The 22,978-nt window shown below is 28.7% G+C and overlaps 1 protein-coding gene across 1 annotated transcript in view; it reads left to right on the top strand.

Moving 5' to 3' along the window:
* The window catches only part of LOC107446547 (two pore potassium channel protein sup-9-like), a 92,001-nt gene that overhangs the window by 5,720 nt on the left and 63,303 nt on the right, over nucleotides 1–22,978 (top strand). Inside the window, exon 2 of the mRNA XM_071184367.1 lies at nucleotides 5,251–5,762. Coding sequence (XP_071040468.1) covers nucleotides 5,480–5,762 — 283 coding nt within the window. The 5' untranslated portion in view covers nucleotides 5,251–5,479. The remainder of the gene's footprint in view (nucleotides 1–5,250; nucleotides 5,763–22,978) is intronic.

The following is a 22,978-nucleotide window of genomic DNA, read 5'->3' as shown; positions in this document are numbered from 1 at the left end:
GTCAATGTTAGTGTCTGCCAACGTATTTTCATTAAAATAAAATTAGAATCGGAAAGTTTATGTCAAATTCAATAATTTTGGAACACCTTCCCAAGGCGTCAAAACAGGCAGAGATGTCAACTCATCTGTAGATCGCAGTCTTTCTATGGTGCATAAATCTCCCTCTTAAAGTCTGAAACTATTGCTGCCCATTTTTAATATTTGTCAACTAAAAATTCATAACTCTAAGAAAATATGGCAGTCTAATTTGAAACACACCATTTTATAAGGCAAAATTTCAGCCTTAAATATTTGGTCTCCAATGGCAAGCTGCGAGTGACAATTTTACGCCCTGCTCTACCTAACTATCTAATTTTTTTTTACAAAAAATGTGTTTAGCTATTTTTTTCGAATATAAAATGCACATTTACTCCGGCAACGAAAAATTTCAAACTTCTAATTTAGGAAAATAAACAAGGATTCTAAAATAATTTTCTTAATTCTTAAGATATTTTATTTCATATAATACTATTTCTAGTTAAATTTTTCAACAATAAAAAATCTGAAAATATTAGGAATCTTTGAAAGAGCTGTTAGAAAAATTATTAATTAGAATAAATCCACTGAAAAAACACTTTTCAAAATTTCTTTTTTTTAATAAAATTTTTAAAAATTTTTGCTTTTGATAGTATCCAATTAATCATGTTTACTTGATCGTGTTTTATTTATTTTTGAATTCTTATATTCATAATTGAAAACATGAATTATTTAAGCTTCTGGTCTTTTTTTAAAACTCTGTTTAAAAGAGAATAATTCCCTGGGCTTAAGGTATTTCATGTCATATTATAAACTATTTTTCAAGAAATCTTCCTCAGAAAATAATCAGTTCCGTAGAGAGTGTTCATGAAATCTTTAGTATAATATTTTGAATAGCCCCTTTTCAAGTTTTTCTTTTGAAGGTAAACAAGTTCAATGGAAAAAAAAAAGAATGGCTTTCACGTAAAGGCTTGATCAATGATTAATGGTATTGAAATTTTATATCCATTACAACTGATTTGATTTTGAAGTAAATTTTTTAATCAATAAAATTTACCAATGAAATTTAAATATTATTTATGTTCAAGAAGGAATTAAGAATATTTTGTGGAGTTTTTTTGACATTGATTTTTTTGTTGACAATTACATAAAATATGTTTTTAGATTTTTATAAATTGATTACGTTTTCAGTTTTTTTTAGTGAAACAGGGTAATTTTCTTCTTCTAGTGATTACACTCGAAATATCAAGGATATCTAACCAATTCCGGTATCCAAACATATGTATACTTAATTTTAGATAGGACTGATATTTTCTTTTGAATTTTGAAAGAAGTTAAAATTAGGTTATAAATTGTTTTTCCTAATATTTGCATTAATGTAAAACTTAGGTGTCTGCTTTAAGAACATTAAGTAAAGGATTAGTATTTGCTTTTAAGAATCAATTTAAAGAAGCTAGAGCTAGAATTTAGATTTTCTTTTAACTTTTTGCATAATTGAAATAGAATTTACGTTACACTTGATACTTTTTACTGAATTTTTTAATGTATAAAGATGCAATAATTTGATTTTAGATAACGGATTTTTTTTGATTCTTGCAATAATGTAATGGAATTTAAGTAAAGTTTTAGATTTTATTTTTTTGTATCATTGTAATGAGATACGAAAAAAAATGTACAATAAAAAATGTACAATAAATATTTTTTATTTATTATGGATCTAAACACATTCTAAATAAAGATTTCCAAAAGAAAGTCTGACATATTTGATTTAAGTCTTGAGTTTAAGAATTTATTTGTTGTTCTCTAAGTTTTCTAACTTAAAATAAACCTTAATTGTTACACTCAATCAGCATTAAAAGTGTCTTTCTTTTACAGATATTAGGCAATAAAAATGTGGTTTTGGAAAATATTTTAAACGAATGCAAATCTAAGTTAACTTGAAATTAATAGAGAATCAAATAAATTTGATGTATTAAAGAATGATTTCAGGACTAAATTCTTAATCAAAACTAAGTTATTTTTCAGCTTGGAGTTAAGGAAAAATATATATCAGGTGTTTTTTTATGATAAAAAGGTTTTGAAATAAATTGCTTAGCTTATAAACTAAGGAATTTAAATGCTATAATTTTAAATTTTTTAAAAATTTTATACCTCATTCTATATTTATAACACCGAATTAGGATCTTTTGTAAATAGTACTATTTTATCAAATGGTATATATTTAACGAAGTTAGGTAATTTAAATTAATTTTACTTCCTCAAAACTTTTAAATATAATTAATTTTCAATAACCAAAGTATTTTATAGACTAGGAGAAAGATTTTAAAAAAGAACAATCTTGTCACACGTTCAGTTATATGTTAGCGATAATATAATTTGATAAATAAATCAGCATGCCACATGCTTTTGGAATATAAATGCATATTCAAATATAAATGAAATTAATACTTTCTATAATAACCACAAAGAAAATCCGGCAGTAAAAAAAAACAATCATGTCACAGCAGCTTATGAATGATTCAGCATTTCCCTCCTCTTCCTCCTCACTGTCCCCTTTTGATGAAATGCTTCGTTACATATGCTTGTATTTCAGAAACAAAATGTTACAGATCACATTTCAATACTTAGTTTCAAACTTTAACTATGTATTTTGAAGACTTACGCAAGATCACTATCAATAAAGATAACATGCGTTCTTATTTTGTATGAAGTGTCTATAATTTTTTTTAAACAAAAAAGATTATCTTCATACAATAGTTACAAATCAATAGGCTCCACATTTCCTTTATATGAAGCCGGTATCACCTTATCAATATTCTTATTGGAGCATTTAAGATTGTTCAAATTAGGTGAAAATGATCTGTTTTTTTTTCTATTCGAGTTCAAATGTTTCTTTGACTTTAACTTTTTAACAAGACGGACCTAATTTGAACCGTAGACAGCATCGATGTTTTTCAACATAAAATAAAATCAGAGCAAAACTGCAATTTTAATTTTTTAATATGAACAAAAAAATGAAAAAGGGGGACATAAAAATGCCCTGATGATGATAATTGTTTTTATTTTAACGCAAGTGTGGAATATCATTTGTTTTTAGTCCCTAATCCTGTTACTAACATTATGATACAAAGAAATATCTAGCATAGCATCAATTGCGAACAGTTATCGCATCACAATATGCAAAATTAAAAAAAAAGTTTTTTTTTAAAGTTTTACACTAAGAAATATGAAATACACTAAGAAAATAGTTGACTCCTCAATTCATAATATAGAGCAATAAAAGAAAAATTAAATAATAATGACAATAGCAACAAAGATAAATTAGAATCAGTGGACCTGCTGACAAGTGAATAGTTTAAGTAAATGATTTGCGAAACTTCGATCTTCCTTTTTCTTTTTCATAAAAATTGTATAAAAATGAAAGTAATTTTTACGATCAACGGCCGTTTCGGTAAAGTGATAAGGAAACTATGAAATGGAAGAATGCGGTAGTTTTTCCCTCTTGACTGCTTTTATAAAGGAAAAACACTTCTGCAGGGTTTAAAAAATGGAAGGAAGGATATAAATTGGATGTATATTGAGATAAATCGATTACGAAATTTTGGAACGGAAATTTAATGTCCAGGTACTGTTTATTTTTGAAATGTTAAGGGTCCTAAGTATTATTAAAAGTTCTGTCCATGAAAGTGCACACCCCGTTTTACGGTTTTGCAAAATGTTCATTTTTAAAAGAAAGTTATATTAACTAAAGCATATATATTCCAACTTGAAACGAAAGGTATTTGAAAGGGCACTATAAAGACACTTTTTGATTCGATGGTTCTTTCGGGAACAGAATTTCTCTAATGATAGTTTATCTAAAGCAATGGATCCCATTTTTTTTTTTAGAAACCTGAAGGATCTTTTTTGTGGAACCCTGACTTTTATTAATCACAGGATATAGTCGTGCAATATCAACATAATTCTCAGTTCTAGAAATCATTGTTCATCAATGCAAAATGTGACAAAAAAATCTTGCTCACAATTTTTAGCATGATTTTATTAAAAATAAATTAATTAGCAAAATATAACCAATAATAAGAATGGATCTTTACAAATAAATATTTTTTTCCAGATGCGCAAACGCTTATTGACATTTTCGCTTATTGCCGCAAGTCATCTACCTTTAATACAGAAGCGATTATTTCAGAGAGTCCAAACTTTTGGGTACAGCGATTGTGTAGAGAACAAAGAAATGACTTTGCACTTTTCTTGCTTAGATAATAAAAATTGTGCCAAAAAATACGTATACTAAGAAATATATGTCATAAAATAATTTATAATTAAAGTGGTATACAATAAGAAATGAGTTAACTTCCATTCCATGGTGCAATAACTTAGATCAGGTTTTTTTTGCCCCACCCTGTAGGTTTTCTTAAATATTGCTTCATGCTATATGCTACGATGAATGATTTTCTCTCTAGACCCATCTTGTAACTTAGCTTTTCGTTATTGTCTTTTGCTTATCCGTGTTCTACAAATCGCAAACAAGTTGTAACTCTCGGATCACCTGAGTCCCTTCAATGTACAGGTTCCATGGAAGCCTGGGGTTCCACAGAGCACCTTTCGGGAACCAATAATCAAAAGAACTGCCATAGAACCTGGAGGTGTCTGTTGCTATGGAAACGTAAAAGAGCCATTTTAGTGAGAGGGGCTTCGAATATTTTTCTCACCGACCCCAGTAAAGAATTGTTCAAAAACCCACACTCCTACTTGAAATAGTTAAACCACAGTCATCGACAGACTTCCTTAGATAGATTGGAAAAGCAGTAAGGACACTTCATGGCATTTATATAAATTTAGATTTTTTGATACAATTCTTTTGCAGAGTTATTGTTAGTCTTTATTATAGGAATAAAATAAGCGATTCAAGATTTTCTATCATTTAATAGCAACAGCACGCTTGTTTTAAACTCAATTCTAACATAATAACCTCTTGTCACTTTAAATATAATCTAGGAACGAAATTATACTCTGCTAATGTGGACAAATTCTCCCCTTTGTTAAGGTAAATAGGTTTGCTACTTAAACCAACTTCATCAATAAATATTTGAATTCTCGCTTATGTGAACTTCATATAAACTAAATTCCGCATTTTAAGGGGAAATATTTTGCTCTAATTATAACTTCGAATGATCCAAAGTTTAATGGTTTTAATTTATGTTTCTAAGAATCCCTGCTTTTCTTTAATTTCAGGTTTGCAACTCCAAGAATGAAAACTAAGAGCGAAATCTACTTGGAAAACGTAATGCTGCTAACATCGTTTCGATCTTAAAAGTTCATCGTTAAAGACATGTCTCATTATTTACTAGAAAAAATAAATCAGTCAACAACGATACAAATTATTTAATTTTACTAGTCAGCCAAAATCACAACCGATTGCTGATTTTGTGCAAAAGATGAATAAAATCAGCCGCTTGGAGGCATGAAGAGGCAAAACGTACGTACATTATCGTTGATCGTGTGCACCTTCACATACTTGCTGATCGGGGCGGCCATCTTTGACGCCCTGGAATCGGACCAGGAGAAGATTCAGAGGGACATGTTGCTTTACATAGAAGGATTGCTCATCAAGAAATACAACATAAGCAAAGAAGATTATAGGATATGGACTACTGTGATCATTAAAGGGGTACCGCACAAGGCGGGAATACAGTGGAAGTTTTCAGGAGCTTTCTATTTCGCCACAACAGTGCTCACCACCATTGGTAAGTCTTCGATTATTACTATAACCACAATTTTTTTCAAATGAGACAAAACTATTCCCGAGTATTTATTCTGGATAAACGAAGAAAATATTTTTAGTACCATTGTTAACACGGAGCGTATCAAAATTGGGGAACAACCATTTTCACTCAATTAAGATTCTCCAAAACTTGAGTTCGTTCTGGGAAAATGGAGGTTGTGTAAAATGACCTTTCTGCCTTCTATTGTTAAAATCCAAGTCCTTTTTAATAAAAGTACTTCATTGGTTCAAAAAAAAAAATTCAAAATTTAACTCTGTTCGTCAACTAAAACAATTACAGACTATCATAAACCCCTTACAGGAACTTAACAGTTTTCTAAAATTTTCACTAGATGACAGCGCAATATCTAAAAACATCATACTACCGATACTCAAAGCCACTCTCTTAATCTGAAAAATGCGACTTATTACTAAACTTTCCGAAGTCATTCAGTTAAAGAACTTACTAGGTTTTCAGGGAAAATTTCCTCTCAGTCCAATGCTTAGCAACAACGAGGATCAATTAGAGAATTTCATCAAATTCTTCGTCTACTTATTTAGAGGATTGGAATACATTTTAACTGAACAAAGGATTATCACAGAGTGTTTCCTTGTTCGTAGAATTCTTGTTAAGTGACATTAACAGTTGAATACAGAAATATCTAACATTAATGTACACCAACACAAATACTTAAATGAAGCTGCTTAGAGTGAACCGTCATCGAATGCTTGTTTCAGACGTCCGTTTTGTGTAAATTGCGTAAAAATTTGTATTGTAAACAGCTTTATCAGATGTTTGGATACAGCTTAAAACAAAACATTTCAAATCAGCAAAAATCTCTCTTTTATGATTCTTTTTACTTCAATCTTCAATTAATCTTGTAAAAAGATCTATCGTAAAAGTCATTTAATTCTTTTTATGTAAAAACGTTGGTTTCGTTTACAAAACGAAAAATTAAAAGTGTTTTTTGCTTTAATATTTTTTAAGCACCATTAAAAAAGGATAATAACAGATTTAAAGAATAAAATTCTGAATAAGAAACATTAGTTTTATTTGAGTATTCACCGCAAGTTATTTTCAGTAATATTTTTTTAAATCTCGATTTTCTTGATTTTAGACTTTTTTTTCTCCACATTTTATCCATCAAGGATTATAATTTTGAGAACTATGGTGTATTACTAGCTGAACAGTCATTCAAAGTAAAAAAGAAAATAATAGATATATGAGTACTATCAACACTACAGAATCATACATACAACAGAATACAGACACCATTAATAAAGCTAAAATGATTACAATTGTTCATTTATTTATAATTATTTGTCACCCTTCGTGGTTGTTTTACGTTATAAGTTAATCAAAACACGCTTTTTTCTCCATCAGAATAAAGATTAATTGAATTTAGTATCATTTGGCATGATGGTATTGATCGTGGCTAACTCACGATAGTCAAATTTTATCGCCATCAAATGATTTTTGCTTATTATTTATCTATTTAGTTTATTATTTTAAGGGGCGTAAGATACTTATTTCCACAGTAACTGTATTCAAAATGAACAGTATTGATGAAATTTTAAATATTACACATTATATCATAGTTTGTACTTATATTAGTATATTTTATACCTATTATCTACCCTTTAATTCTTGAGTTTAGAGCAAATTACGTATCGCAAAATGAAGCCAAAACTTTAAAAAAAAAAAAAATACTCATAAAACCCTGGTAAGGTTTTTAGAGTAACGCCATTCTCTATTTTACCTCTTATATACTGTTTGAAACATTATTTTTATTAAAAAAATGCCAGCCACTGATTATTAGGTCATTAGGCTTTTAGCTCTCCAGTACTTCTTAACAATACAGTCAAAGTCTTGTAGTGCAGAGCCTGTGTTCAAATGCGCAGCAGTCATGGCTTGTCCGCAGTTACATAAAAGGCAATCTGATGAAGTAGTCAGCTTGAGGCTAAATAAATGTGAACGTAGACAATTATGTTCGGTCAAAAGTCTAAACATGACTAACGCAGTAGCACGGGGTGAATCCGGAACACTGTGACTGTTTAAAATACAAGTAGTGGTGGAAAAAAGCTTTTTTAAAGTTCATTGCTGTTGTTGTAGGCCATTAAGGCAAGGGATGCGATTATTATTGCTTTCCACTGGCCAAGAATCTATGTTCAAGAATTCGACTTCAGCCACACCCATACGTTACACGGACTGACCCATTCATACATCCATACATTCATCCTCAGATCGTAATTTTGATCTGAACCAGAGGACATTTAATCTCCAATCCAGTACTTCTAGAGATATAATTTGTTATGGGAACATGAAATGCTTTGTGACCAGACAGGTCTAACTTGCACCTTTCGCCATTTACTACATGGGGAGCCTTTAACTGGTTGGATTTGTATTCTAGTTCTTACGAACAAGAGTCCAGCGCACTACCAACCACGCTATCCCGGCTCTTTTAAAGTTCATTAATATATTAATCTATATTCTTTATTGCTACTAAAAACATTTTCTGAAACTATGGGAAATCTGTACTAGAATTTCGGATTAAAACTGCATCAATTTCCACAATACCAATAGTACGTGTTATCAAAATTAATTTAGCGCCATCTGCGTATTAGTATAATATTAGTATAACGATTTTCTACTGTTCCTCTGAGCGACTTTTCCTCATTTACTTTGCTTTTGAAATATGGATTTTTTAAAAATTTCAACTAATACATATCATCAATATTAAGCATTAGTGTTAATAAAAATGTGGTGATTTTTTAAAGATACCTATAAAATTAAGTATCTTTTCTTTGTTCTTCTTATACTTATCCTCTTCACAAAGTGCATGATACCAATATGTATCGTTAACTTTGGTTTTCAGTACATAGCATGTTTTTTAATTTCAAATATTACACAATACCGACATTAATTTAGCAACATTTATGTCAATAAGAGCATGGCGACTTTTTTAGTACATAGCTTATTTTTTTAATCACGATATGTACTGATTGCCGTAATTGATTTAACACCATTGGCGTCAATGATATTACGGCAAGTTTTTATGTTTCTTCTAAACGAAGTAGTACCACTTTTCCATTGGTTCTGCCTTTCAATACAGAACTATTATTTTCCACTTTAATTACTGTTGATTTCAAATTATTTAGTTTTAAAGAACCAGGGTTTATAAGAATTGCTATTAACAAAATAAACACGTGGTTTCATAAAGCTTTAGAAATACGAATTTGGTAATGTAGTTGACGAATGCTACCATGTTAGCGTTGCTTACTGAAATTATCTGACATAACGAATAAAAAATAATTAAGTATTAAAGTACGCGCAATGAACTCCTATTTAGATCAAATAGAGCTGTGAACAAGTAAATATCACCGATGTTATTTATTCTTATAACATTTGAAAAGAAAATAGAATGGTTGATATTTTAATTAAATACAATGGCTAACGTTTAACCAATGAGAAAATTCCGTCGAACGTTCTAATGGAAAATTTCTAATGAATTTTAGGATTGTTGCCTAAAATTGACCCTTCCAGCTGGCTTCCACATTTCAGGATGATAGAACAAACCGTTCTGGAGTTTAAGCGAGGCACATACGGGCAGACAAACTCTTAATTTTATTATTATCGATTTGAATTTATTTACTATGAATGATATTAAAAATTACCTAGGAATATTGTTGCTAGCATATTTTTTAAATAAAAGAAAGTAATCATTGGAATTTTTTTTTCACAAACGAATCTGCTTACTCTTTGTTTCTTAGTTCACGGAAACGCCTGAGACAATTGAAATTTTTAATTCTTTTCAATATAGCTGAAACGAGAAGCTTTCGAAGTATCATTACTAACGTTATTTATTTCATTATAAAGTGTTGGTTTTTATGAAAATAACGTATTGTACAAAACATGCTTCGTTAATTTTTTTAAAAATATTTACTAGAAATAACCACTTAATTTTACAATCATTTCGGAGAGAATTATCTCAGTCAGAGTCATCTTTGGTTTTTATGCTAAGAAAAATAAATGGCTTTCTATGGATAGAAATTAAGAACTACATCTTAACAGATTTTTTTGGTAAAAGGTTAAAAAAAGAAAAACAATTTGTTGAACTGTAGCTAAATATTATTAAATGCTTTAAGACATGAAGAAAACTGTATCTTTTAAACACAGGTCTCTTTTACATTGCTTAAAAATTCTGATCCATAATCGGTATTTTGCAACCATCCTCTCTTAGAAAAGTCAAGGAATTTTCTAAATGAACAGTGAATGGCAAAAAAAAAAAAAAAATACTTTTTAAGAAGTACTCAATCAGAAATAAACCAAACTTCTAATGTAGGTATACAAAGAACATCCAATTTGTAATACTAAAAAAGAAGACATGTTGATAGATTGATGTAGAATGCCGATTAGGTAAGTAAAAGGAGAGAAAAAAAAAGCTGACAGGGAAGATAAATTTGCATTTATATTAGAAGCTAACGATAAAAAAAAGGAAAGAGCGGATATTCAGATTTTGAGGATAACAAATCCTGAATGTAATGGATACGATTTCTATCAGGAAAACAAATTCTTTTATTTCACATTATCAGTTTTCGTCTTCTTTTCAATGGTAATACAAAAATTTCTATTAATAATTAAATTATAAAATGCATTTATTTTTGACAATGAAATGAAATGAATTTTTTATTTTTAAAGTAAATGAGTTTTTCTGGGAATTGGTTAGTTTCAAACTCATATTTTAAAACATCGACAGTCAATAGGTTTTAGTCAGCGTGTTTTATAATATGGGAAAGATTTTTATTATATTATTTAAAAATAAAATTTAATTTATTGTTTAAAATAAATAAAATCTATTCTTCCTGGGAAACCTCCTTTGAAAGAACCTCTTGAGAAAAAAGCTGGAAAAAATTCGAGATTTATTTAGAAATATTTGTCGGAAACAAAATTTAATTCATAAATGTGATAAACAGTTTTTAAAAAATTTAATTAATTGAATTTAATATTTTTCTTTTTAATTATTAAATTCAAATTATGAATTTGATTTTTTTGCACTTTTTTTTTTTTTACATAGTATTGGATATTTTTATAGTGTGCTAGCTGAATACGTATGGGGTGAATAGAGAAATTTTTTTTTATTTATCAGTGCTGACTAGGACTGGGCGATATAAGAAATTTTATATCGTGATGTATCGTCAGTTTTGCATCGCGATATAGCGATGTATCGCGATATAGTATTTTTGAAATTCATTTACTTGTAAGGCGCAGAAAGTCGGATATTTCTATCAAAACTTCATACTCAGATTGATTTAAATCAATTTATGAATTTGATGTATATGTTTTGCTTAAGAAAGATATTAATGTTATATTTTCTAAAAATGATCGCGCAAATAATGAAAGACTTCTTAGTTTAAAAATAAATAATAAATAAAATTGAAATTTATCAATATATTTACCTAACAATATAGAAAGAAAATTNNNATGATACTCCTGAGAAAAAAGCTGGAAGAAATTCGAGATTTACTTAGAAATATTTGTCGGAAACAAAATTTAATTCATAAATGTGATAAACAATTTTTAAAAAATTTCATTAATTCAACTTAATATTTTTTCTTTTTAATTATTAAATTCAAATTATGAATTTGATTTTTTTGAACTTTTTTTTTACATAGTATTGGATATTTTTATAGTGTGCTAGCTGAGTACGTATGGGGTGAATAGAGAAATTTTTTTTTATTTATCAGTGCTGACCCAAGTCAAATAAATCTTTTGATGGTTTTCCATTGATGGACTAACATAATCTTGATAGTAACCAACACAAGTAACCATCACTTCATTGTAGGAATTCGGACTGATTTATGATGATCCAACATAAGAACAGCGACTTGTTTTGATGGTTTGTTCATGTTAAAATATCAAAAAATTTCCCTCATAGTTTCTTAGAAATGAAATATTGCTACATCATGAACCACCATCACCCCAAAGTAGGAATTCGGACTGATTTATGATAGGCCAAAATAAAAAAAACCACATTGTTTTAATGGTATATTCCTGAAAACCAACAAGATTTGAACAAGAATTGCCATTGAGTTAAACCATCATGAAAATGTATAGTTTGAATCCTCATAGACCATCACGGATTGTTGGTTCATGAGAGTTAAACTTCTCTTGATTGTTAACCATCATAGTATTAAAGTAGTATTTTTTTATCATGGAATGATAGAAATTTGTTTGCATATCAAAAACTATGAACACATAATGGAAAATGTTGCATGATGGTGACCATAAAATGATGTTGAACTGAAACCAACATAAACCCTCAAATCCTGGGACCATCAAGAATTTTGACTTGGGGGAAAAACACTACGAAATCAAGCACAAGACTGACTAAATTGAAGAATCAGGCTTAAGAGTATTTATGAATCAGGGAAAATTACATAAAGTGATTGTATTGATGTGTGTATGTTTAATGCATCAGAATTGCTTTTGATTTCACTTTAATCTTAATATAACTAATTCACATTAGTTTTTAGTATGAGGTAAATAAGAAATGCCGTATTGAAACTGTTTAGTATTGGTGCAGTTTTGAGAATCTCCACATATACATATCAATATAATACTTTATTCCCATGTTTGAAACTTATTGCATAACCCTTCAAAATTTGAGTTTTGTATAAAACACTTTTTTCTGTTGCAACAAACTGAAATTTTAAAAACAAATAGAATTATTTTAAGACCTTGATAAGGACTTTGGTGTGTGATATTTTTCTATCTGAATCTTTAACTTACAATTTAAAATATTTACAAGCAGTTGTGATACAAAGTTCTCTTAATTCCAATTCATTAAAATGTTAAGACACTATCTTTCACAATCACTAGAAAAATACTCTTTGAAACTGCGGAAAAACCATTTTATAAAACTGCTCTAATTACCATAATACCAGTAGTACATATTACAAAAATCAAGCGTATGCTAATTTTCTACGGCTTCTCTAAACTAATTTCCTATAAGCCTTTCTTCTATTCACTTTGCTTTTTAGCCTGTCACTTATTTCTTTGTCTATTTCAATGAATGCATATTACCAGTATTAATGAAGCATTGGTCAAACTAACTTTTTGAAGAAAATACCGAGAATAAACAGATTTTTCTGGTTTTAAGTTATGAGTTCAGAAAACTATTTTTTTCTTCCCGAAAATATACAAAATTTTTATCATTATTTTCTTAAATCTAAAATACGTTAAACTTTACTTAAATATTGGGTACCAGGAATGATTTATCGTGGCAAATAGGAATGCAGAGTTTGAAACCAATTTTTATGATTTCTTCATTTTATCAGCCAATTAATCGCCAAGTTGCAATTTTTAGATAATCATCATCATATCTGGCTAGACAGCCCAGGGTGGGCCAGTGCCTTCCTTTGAATTCGAATCCACTTCTCTCTACTTTTGACACTTGTTCCCCAGTTTTTCTCCTTTAGAGTAAGGAAATCAGTCTCAACTAAATCCAGCCATCTCAGCCTGGGTCTACCTCTTTTCCTGTTCGTTAGGGGTTTGTGTAATAGGATTTTCTTTAAATTTGAGTCATCATTCCTTCTGAAAATGTGAGCTGCCCAGTTTATTCGATTTATTTTAATGAATTTCACTATATCTGGCTCTCTGTAGATTTTATACAGTTCAGTATTATATCGTCTTCTCCAGGAATTATTTATTTTTATCCCACCAAGGATGGCCCTCAAAACTTTTCTCTCAAAAATGGCAATTTTATTTTCCCTAGCTTCAGTTAGGTTCCAGGTCTCAGAGCCATAGGTAAGTATTGGCCTATTTAATGTTTTATAGAGTAAAAGTTTTGTATAGATTAAAAGTTTATTATACAGATAATATTCTGTATAATAAATATCGACTTCTGATTTAATTATTGGGATCTCATTTCGGTTGCCTCGTATTTTGAGGGTTAAAAAACAAAGTTCTTATTAATAGAGTGTAATGACGTGATTGTCTTTTAATTATTTAAAATCTTCTGAGCGGCTTGATTAGAATTTTATATTAATAGCGAGTGGTTAGTAACATTAGTATTGGATGATGCCTTAGAAATGAATGACGAACTTTTCGTAATATGCCATGATCGCTCTATGGAGCTTTTACTATACTTATTGTGAATCATTTTATTTGAGTTATTGCACAGAGAAACAAAGAAAGTCTCCCTATTTAACTCCCTTTGATAAAAGTTATCGCTGAAACTGTAATGAAAGAGGATGAATAGACAACGAGAGAACATTATTCTAGAACTACAAATTGGGTCTAAACAAATAGGGTTTCAGTTTTCGTTTCACTCTCTTCTAACATAATTTAGTTAAAAAAAAAGAAACAAAGAAGCAAAACATTCAGCAAAGTCGATATTGACAATTTAATGAAATGAGCTTTTAAACATAATTTCAGCTACGATATATATTATGATACTTTTCTACTTTGTTTGAAATGGTGCTCATTAAAATAACTCTTAAAATGAACCTTTTTATTTTGCTGTTGCACACCTTTAGTTTGTTTTGTTAAAATATGAGTGAAAATGTTATTTGTAAATTTACGCCACTTTTTTATGAATAATTTATAATGAGAATATAGGTGGTTATTGTGAGACGAGAAATAATATAAATGTATTCGCAATATTGCATTACAGCTTCATCAAGATATGCATATTCAGTAGACTCGTAAGATATTTTAAAGAAAGAAAAATATTAAACAATAAAAAAATGTTTTGAACAAAAGTATTTTCTTAAAATTTAAATTTACTGCTCAGCTCTTCCACAACGACATGAGGATTACATGATACTTACAGATGTGAGCAAAGTACAATTATATATATATATATAAAATAAAACTATGTATCTAACAAAAGTATTATATTTATAATTCTTGCACGAGTCTGAACTCTCATACTTTGGATTTATTATTCTGTTATTTCAAATATTATATTAATACTAATCATCACAAAACTGTCTTGAAAGCTGCATAACAGTATTGAGAAAAGGATAAATCAATAATATGATTGATTCCAAAAATTCTAAAAATGAAAAATAAAAAATATTTACTGATAATCAGGTTTTATTACAAAAGTGAAAAAAAGTGGTTTTAAGAGGAATTTGAGATTTAACAAAATACAAACAAATGTAAAAACGCCGTCAACGAATTAGTATTTTTAAAGCTATCTGATTCCACATATTTATGTTGTTAATTGTTGCTAGTCTGTGTTTTTATAAACCTGTTATAAAATCAGCGATCGTTGAAGTAAGAAAAAGTAAGTTAATTAAGAATAAATGCTCGATTGTGGTGAATTTCGACTGTCATGAGTTGACTGCAATCATTAATAATGCAATAATGCAGTGCTAGTTAATGGTGGCTAAAGTTAAACTTTATTTTGATGAGTTGATTTTCGAAATGTTTTGTTATTCTAATTACATGAGATCAATGGGAAGGGCAACTTTCCAATTTTAAAGTTTTTTTTTTCGCTCTTGGAAATTCACGCATGAAACGATTTGTCAATTTAATTTATTTTATTTGTATAATAGTAGCTTTGAAATTTTAGATTAGGAAGCTAAACAAACTGATTTTTTCCAACAGAAAAAGCTCAAACAGTTGAAGTACGTCGAAAACTGAAGAAACGGTGCGAATATATCTCTTTTTCTCGTTTGTAAAGACGTCTTTCTCCATTTCCAGGCCTTGTTATTGACATTCCTGGACAAATACTTCTTTTTCTTGACTTACAAGGAATCTGCAGATGACATTTTCATGGTTCTGATGGAATTGACTGAATTTCTTTTTCTTATAAATCGTAACTGCATTCCTAGACCAGGAATCATATTAGGTATTAGATTCGAAAAAAGCGATATCATTCGATTTTTATTTTTTGTAGTAAACAATTTTCTATCCTTTTTTTAAAGCATTATTTTTTCTTTAAATGTAGAAATATACTAGAATTGTAGACAATTAAAATGGATTGGGAGAAAAAATGCTCCCATTCCTTTTTTTATAACTTTAACATTTAATGTAACTTTTTTTAAACGCATTTTCAGTTAAAAAAAATCTAAATTCTGCTTCCGATCAGAGCCATTAACACCATCCATTTTGTCATTTTGTGAAAATGATTTCTGACTGAATGAAAGATATAAATTATATTACCAATCTGTGCACGTTTGTAAATAATTGCATGAAAAATTTGAGCTTTGTTGCTTCTACACTTCTTTGACAAGACATAAACCTACACAATTAATAAAGATAAATTAATTAAGATTTTTTTAATTCATTTTTATTTTTTGTATTTGCCTATAACTTAATGTTAGTAGACAAAACAAGTACGTTTTTAGTAGTTCATTCTATCAAGATGGCGATTGACTGTATTCAATATCTTTTGCTAAATGATGTTATAGCTCGAAGTCAACTCATAATGAACAAAATCTCACCACAATTCAGTGATTTTCTCTGGTACTTATCCCTTTCGAAGTACCGTAAAGCACTTCTTTCCACATTATCTATGTTTAAACTGCGCAGCATTAACGCAGTTATAATAGGTACAAATTATACTAATTTTATTTATATCGTATATTTGGTAGTGATTAAATTATACCAGTTGTCATAACACTGAAAGTGCCTAATATCAAAGTTAACTCTTTGAAGGGCCTTTTTCAACGCTAACCACTATCTAAAAAAAATAATGTGAAATTCATTTAAATAAATTGTTCTGCAACAGCCAACTCAAAATAATTTTGACGACTCTGATGTTCTATTTTTTAGAAAAACTTATGCGTGAACAATAGTATGGCAATTTTTAAACATTTCTCCTGATTGAATTATTACCATTTCTCCATTAATTTTACTTTTTAGTGCAGAGCTTATTTATACTTTAATCAATAAAAACAATAATTAAGCATTATTAGCGTCGATAATAATAAGGCTATTTCTTACAGTTACCCTAAACGGGCACGTTCATTCTCTCCATTAATCTTGCTTTTTAGTACAAAGATTATATTTTTTAAGCTTTACTTGAAACCTATTTCCAAAATTAATAAAGCATTATTGGCATCAATATTAGTATGACGATTTTCTTACGTTTCTCGAAAATAAACTTATATAATTTCCCTCTTAATTTTTTTTTATTGCACAGCTTATTTTCTTTAAATTTCAATTCGTAACTAAAACTGAAATTACTCAAGCATCATTGGAATCAATGAGAGCATTGTGATTTTCAAAGTTTCTCCTTAATGGGTAAGTACAATTCCTCCATTAGTTTCCCCTTGAAGTACCTGAACTCATTTTTTTAAAATTTCAAATAAAGTTGATTTTAAATTATTTAGCTTTAGGCGAAAATTTTTTGGATCATAACTACAAACGAAGTGAACACTTAGATCCAGGTAACTTTGGAAATGCTAGTTTGATGATGAAGTCTGCCTAGGTTACCACGCTCTCGTTGATCATTTAGTTTATCTGATACAACGAATAAAAAACAATTAAGTGTCTAAGAGCGTGCAATAAACTCTTTTTTAATTACAGAGAGCTATGAGCAAGCAAACTTTGCTGACGCTATCTGTAAAACATTAAAAAAAAAAAACAGACTCGTACGTCGTTTCAATTATATCAATGACGCTAGCTCCAAACTCGATGAGAAAATTTCATTTTTAAAGGGAAAGACATAATTTAAATTTTCTAAAAATTTTTAGGAATTGCCTCTTTCTACCACTCTCCAAATTTCAGGTCGCTAACATAAACGGTTCTTGATTTATGGGAGACTGTCAAGACAAACTTTTAGTATGACGATGTATATTAAATTATGTAAAATTATTAGATAAAAATTGAATAGATGCTCATTGCTTTTATTCACTTTATTTAGCTGTTTTTTTTAATCAATAAAGTCTAAATCGAGAATTATTTCAGTGAAATTTTAAGAGATTTATAATAATTGTGCAATCATGGAATTTTTAATAATACCACGATTGCAGTACATAACTATACTTATTCACCTACTTATCACAACTTATTTTTTAATATTTTATTTCCAATGAATGTAGAACTTAATTATGTTGAAAATAGTTTTATTCGGCTACAAGTTGACGTTGATTATCAGTCAATATATTTGTGTATCTCTTGAGTATTGAATTTTAAAATTTACTCAAAGTAATGCAAATCATGAAATATGTGATGCAAAATTACGAAGTAAAAATTCAGTAAACTTTATAATTCATTACTACCTTTAATTTATCGAAACTTTAATTTAATTACCTTTTATTTATCCAACAAAATGCTGATCCAAGAATAATTTCAATGAAATTTTAAAACATGGTAATTCATAGAGAATAACTATCAATGCTTTATTCATCCCCTGTATCATGACCTTATTTTGACTACTAAGTTTTGATGAAAAATAAATGATGGTTTGAGTTGGTATAGGTTATTGATATAGGTTTGTGAAGTTTGTAAAATTATAGGAAATAGTGAGGAAGGAAAGTTATTGTGAATTAACCTAATTTTTATTGATAGCATTCGGCAGAGGTGGGGGGTGTGATAAGAGAGCAAAAGTTAGATATAAATTCTTTAAACAAGTTTTCCAAGCAGTAGATAAACATTCGATAATCATTTTTTGTTAAACCCCTTCCCTATATAGTTTTAAAAACTAAAAACCGGAACTGTTTCGATTTTAATGTGCTGTTCCGACTGAATTCAAGCTGATAACATTTTGGAAGTGATTATGTTTTCTTTTCAACTTTCTTTTTACCTCTCTCTTTTTTTCTTCTTTTAACTTACCCGATGAAAGGAAAAGCCGTTCTTTCCAAAACTCACAGGTCATTTTTCTTTTTTAATTCTCGATATGGTCTACGTTTTCCGCATTCTTGCTACTTCCACTTTTTTAAGACTGAAAATTCTAATCCGTTGAAAAAAAGCTGTGTTATTTAGAGAAAGTTCGTTTTGGTGCTCAATTTCGAAACTTGATGAATCATTAGGTCTAATTAACTAGCATATTTGAGGTCACCCTTTTAAGTCATTAAAATCAGCACTTAATACCTGAAGCACTTAATCTGGTAATTAAAACAAAATTTATTTTAATCATGTATTTTTTTTTTACTCTTCGTTTTTGTGTTGGCAACAAAGAGATGAAAGATCAAGCGTGTGAACTCTCATAAGCATGAAAGCATAAACAGACACGTTTACAAATTTCTGAATGAGAATTCTTTTCTCGCGTTTTCAACGAAAAGCTGAAATAAGCTGAGCTATACATTTTGACGAATTGAAAGGCTAGAAGTGAATAATTTATATCACTTGAGTGTTCCATATAATGTTTTAGTTGTACTTATGCAGATTCAGTAATAATAATAATAAAAAATAGAAGATTTACAATAATATATCAAAGTTCTGAAATTTATAACTTTTTTAAAATTATAATTGTTATTTTTTTTTCTGCAAATTTTTCTATTGTACGTCATTTATTTTAATTAAGTTTTTTTTAAATTTGAATAACTTATTATTGAGAATTAAATGGAATATAGAGAAATTTAATAATTTATTTATATTCTTGAGATTTTAAGATAGAAGACATTTCAAATGGGTCTGAGTAGTGAAGCGAGACAAGCACAAAGATGTTTTGCAATCTTTCGGAGCGTCAGCGAATTAGATAAAACGATCTTTCATGTATGAAATTCTCAGCAAAATATTGCATTGAGGTAAATTATCAAAGTCTTTCGCATTTGTTTTAGAAATTAATTTTGCTTTCATTTGTAAAATTAATAAATATAGAGACTGAATTTCGCAATATTAAATCATTAGTTCAATTTTGTTCATTTGGAATGCAATGTGATTTTTTACATCTAAATCTACCATGCTAAGTTCTTAGGGTTGATTGCGAAATCAAATTACGATAAAAGGGCTATGTATGGGATGTTTTAAAGGTATATTTTGACAATAAATACAAGAAAATTTTAAATTAAAACAAAATTAAGATTGGTTGAATATTTATTAAAATTTCTTAAAACAGTGTTTACCTTGGAATTTTGAGAAATCGTAATATATATTCACGTGTTTTGCGCTAGTCACCTAGTTCACAAATTCTCTAATGAATCAATGAATCTTTATTTATTTAAACAGTAATAGAATAGTTTAATTGTTTGTACTTTAAGTACTTTAATGGTTTCGTGTGTCTTAAGATTTTATTTGTTTATTTGAAATCCAAAAATATCGCATATGGGATGCATTTTTTTTGTATATTACCAAAATAACTGAAAATCCCTCCGTAAAACCTATCACTTATTTATCATGAGCATAAAGTGCATTGATTTAAAATCAATACTATCCTCCAATCAAACCACAAAACTACTCAGATCATATTTCAGTTATTTTAGATAGGGTTCTTAGTTCATCTTTCTTGCTGTACAAAATGATTAAACTTTGCAGATACGATTTACTAAACACTATAAATATGTGGTATTACTTTACGATGCATTAAAACTTTTAATTGCTGTTTTAAATGGAATAATATTGTTACGAGACTTTTCTCGAATTCGTAAAATTGCTGCCCCAAAATTGTTCCGCTCTGAATGCGCCAAAATAAATGAAATTGTTGTTCACTATTCAAATAACTACTTCGAACAGCAAATCAATTTATAACTAAAATAGGAGTATGAAAGAAAACAACAGACGAAACAAGCAAAAGAATGAAACGAGACAAACCGAATGAGACAAAATAGAAACATTAAATTAAAGAAACAAATGTATCAAACGAGACAAACAAAAGTATCAAATAAGAAAAAATAGAAGTATTTCACAGCAATTGATTAATTCTATGTTTAAAAGTTGTTTGAATTGAGCAAGAATTTATTCTAGTTAAAAGTTTATCTCGAAAAAACAAACCGAACATTTTAAAATCCCTGAAATTTGCAAGTGACTGAGAAAAAAAAAAGAAAAATGTAGAAGTAAGCATTATGTTGTTGCTTTAAACTCTTTTCATCAGAATAAAATGATGTTAATCTTAATTCGTTTTAATTAATATGTATAAAAATGAAGTGTTCCCTAGATGAGAGAATTTTTTTTTCCGAGACGCTTTAGGGAAACTTGGTATGGGTCTTTAAACAAATTATACATATTCGTTCGTTAAGTTGTAAGAGCTCGGAATAAAAAAAAACTATGTATTCTGAAGTAACTTTTTCAATCCTCTTACATCTCTCGAGACAGTCAATTACATTTTTCTTTATGAGTTTTAAATATTTTTCGTCTAAAAAACTGCTCACACCACTTTGATTGCATTAGTTTATAAAACAATTTTTAAGACTTACTCTTAGAGTGACAGTTTAGCAGAACATACATATTATTTTTATTCAAGGGAAAGTAAAATTGTCTTTGGAAACAAATATTAGGGAATTATCTTAGAAAAAGATTTTTTTTAAAAATAGTATCTACGAGTCCAAACGAGGAATTTGTGCTACGTAGAATGAAGCACAAATATAGGCAAAGAAATGGACATACTATAGTTTCGGTTCTCTAAACAAGAATCTTCCTCAGCGTCTACACAACGAACGTTGGCGTTACTTGAAAAAGCGGTGTTTTAATTACAGTGCTGTAATACAAACAGAGTATGCCCGCTGTTTTATTTCCCTCATCTACTTTCGTCTCAAACATCAGATTCTCTACATTCATGTGCTCCTTCACACTCGGCAATTTCATGTGACAGCGTCATGTGACAGTTGAGATGAGTTCTAATTTTTGTTAGATTCGTGTTTTGTATTTATAAAGACAATACATCTATAGCAATAGGGCGCTAAAAGCTTTAGAAGCCTTAAAACTAGCGAAACGGTAGAATATTTTATTATTTTTCGACAGGATTTTGCTATATTAAAATTCATTTCAGAATTTCAATTTTTTAATGAGTATGAATTGTACAATATTGTTTATATTTTTGCAAAATTAAGAATATTTCATTTTTTATTTGGTTTTGAAATCTTATTAGCTTATGGAGGAATGTATCGTACAAAAAAACGTGTAAAAACTTGATTCAGAAGTTTAAAAAACATCTGAAGTTATTTTGAAACAGCCCTGTATAGTAATTTTTTTAAATTGATCTTCCGATATTGAAGTACATAAAAAAACGTGTTTAAATTTTAATACAATATAGATTTAGCAAGAGTACTGCGTTTTTCAAAATCATGGATATCTTTTCAAGTATTTAGAATTTTTGAAATCATTTACGAGAAAGTATTTCAGACATGTCAAGCAGTATAATATAAAGAGAAAATTGAGGGGGAAAATGCTGCATCACCTTAAGAATATCACATTCTTTCTTTTTAAGTTCCTAATTTTGTTTCAACTTTACACCTATGATAAAGTTAAACAGTTTATAACTTATGATATAATTTATGATTCTCAATTTTTTTTATGTGTTGTTGTGCGATGTTATGTTATGTGCAATTTCAATTGAAGAAGACTTCATGATATTATTAACGAACTAACAATTTAATGTTACAAAAATCTTCGATCTATTTTTTATCATTTTGTATTAATCTTTCGCACCCCTCTTTATTATGGGTAAATGTATGTTATAAACAAGACTTAAACCAGAAGTTGAAAAAAAAAATAGAGAGAAGAGTTTTTTCGTCGAAAAAATTAGAAAGAGTAAAAATAAACGCAAGCAAAGAAAGAAGAAATGAAACAATAATGTCACCAAAACTTAGAAAAAAATTAGGTATTAATAATGATTAATTCTGTATAATCATGTATTTGCTCATGGTTTAGTTGGTTCCTTATGGTTAGATCTTTAATCTTTACTAATAAGATAGATTTAAGACTAAAAATTTGGATTCTGTACAGAATAAAATGAAATAATCGGCAATAGTATGAAGCTTTATAGAAAAGAAGAACATTCTCAAAAATCTATTTATATCTATACATAATAATAAACGCGGCTGTGTGTGTGTGTCTGTTTGTCTGTCTGTCTGTCTGTAATCACAATATATCCCCCCAGAAGCCTCGCCCATTCACGAAACTCGGCACATGATTGTGGTTTGACATAATGAAGAAGTATTTTTTTTCTTTTTCAAAAATTTGGATTAGTTTTTTAGTTATCAGTCATTTTGTAAGAAAATCTATGCTTTTTCGTCTTCAAAGAGCCATATTCAAAAAACTATTAAAAAATGCATATCTCTTATACTCCTGAACACAGTTGTAAAGCG

This window comes from Parasteatoda tepidariorum, chromosome 8, assembly GCF_043381705.1.
Source record: "Parasteatoda tepidariorum isolate YZ-2023 chromosome 8, CAS_Ptep_4.0, whole genome shotgun sequence".
Classification (NCBI taxonomy): Eukaryota; Metazoa; Arthropoda; class Arachnida; order Araneae; family Theridiidae; genus Parasteatoda; species Parasteatoda tepidariorum.
The sequence above is the reverse complement of the archived record's forward strand: the minus strand, read 5'-3'. Positions and strand labels throughout refer to the sequence as shown.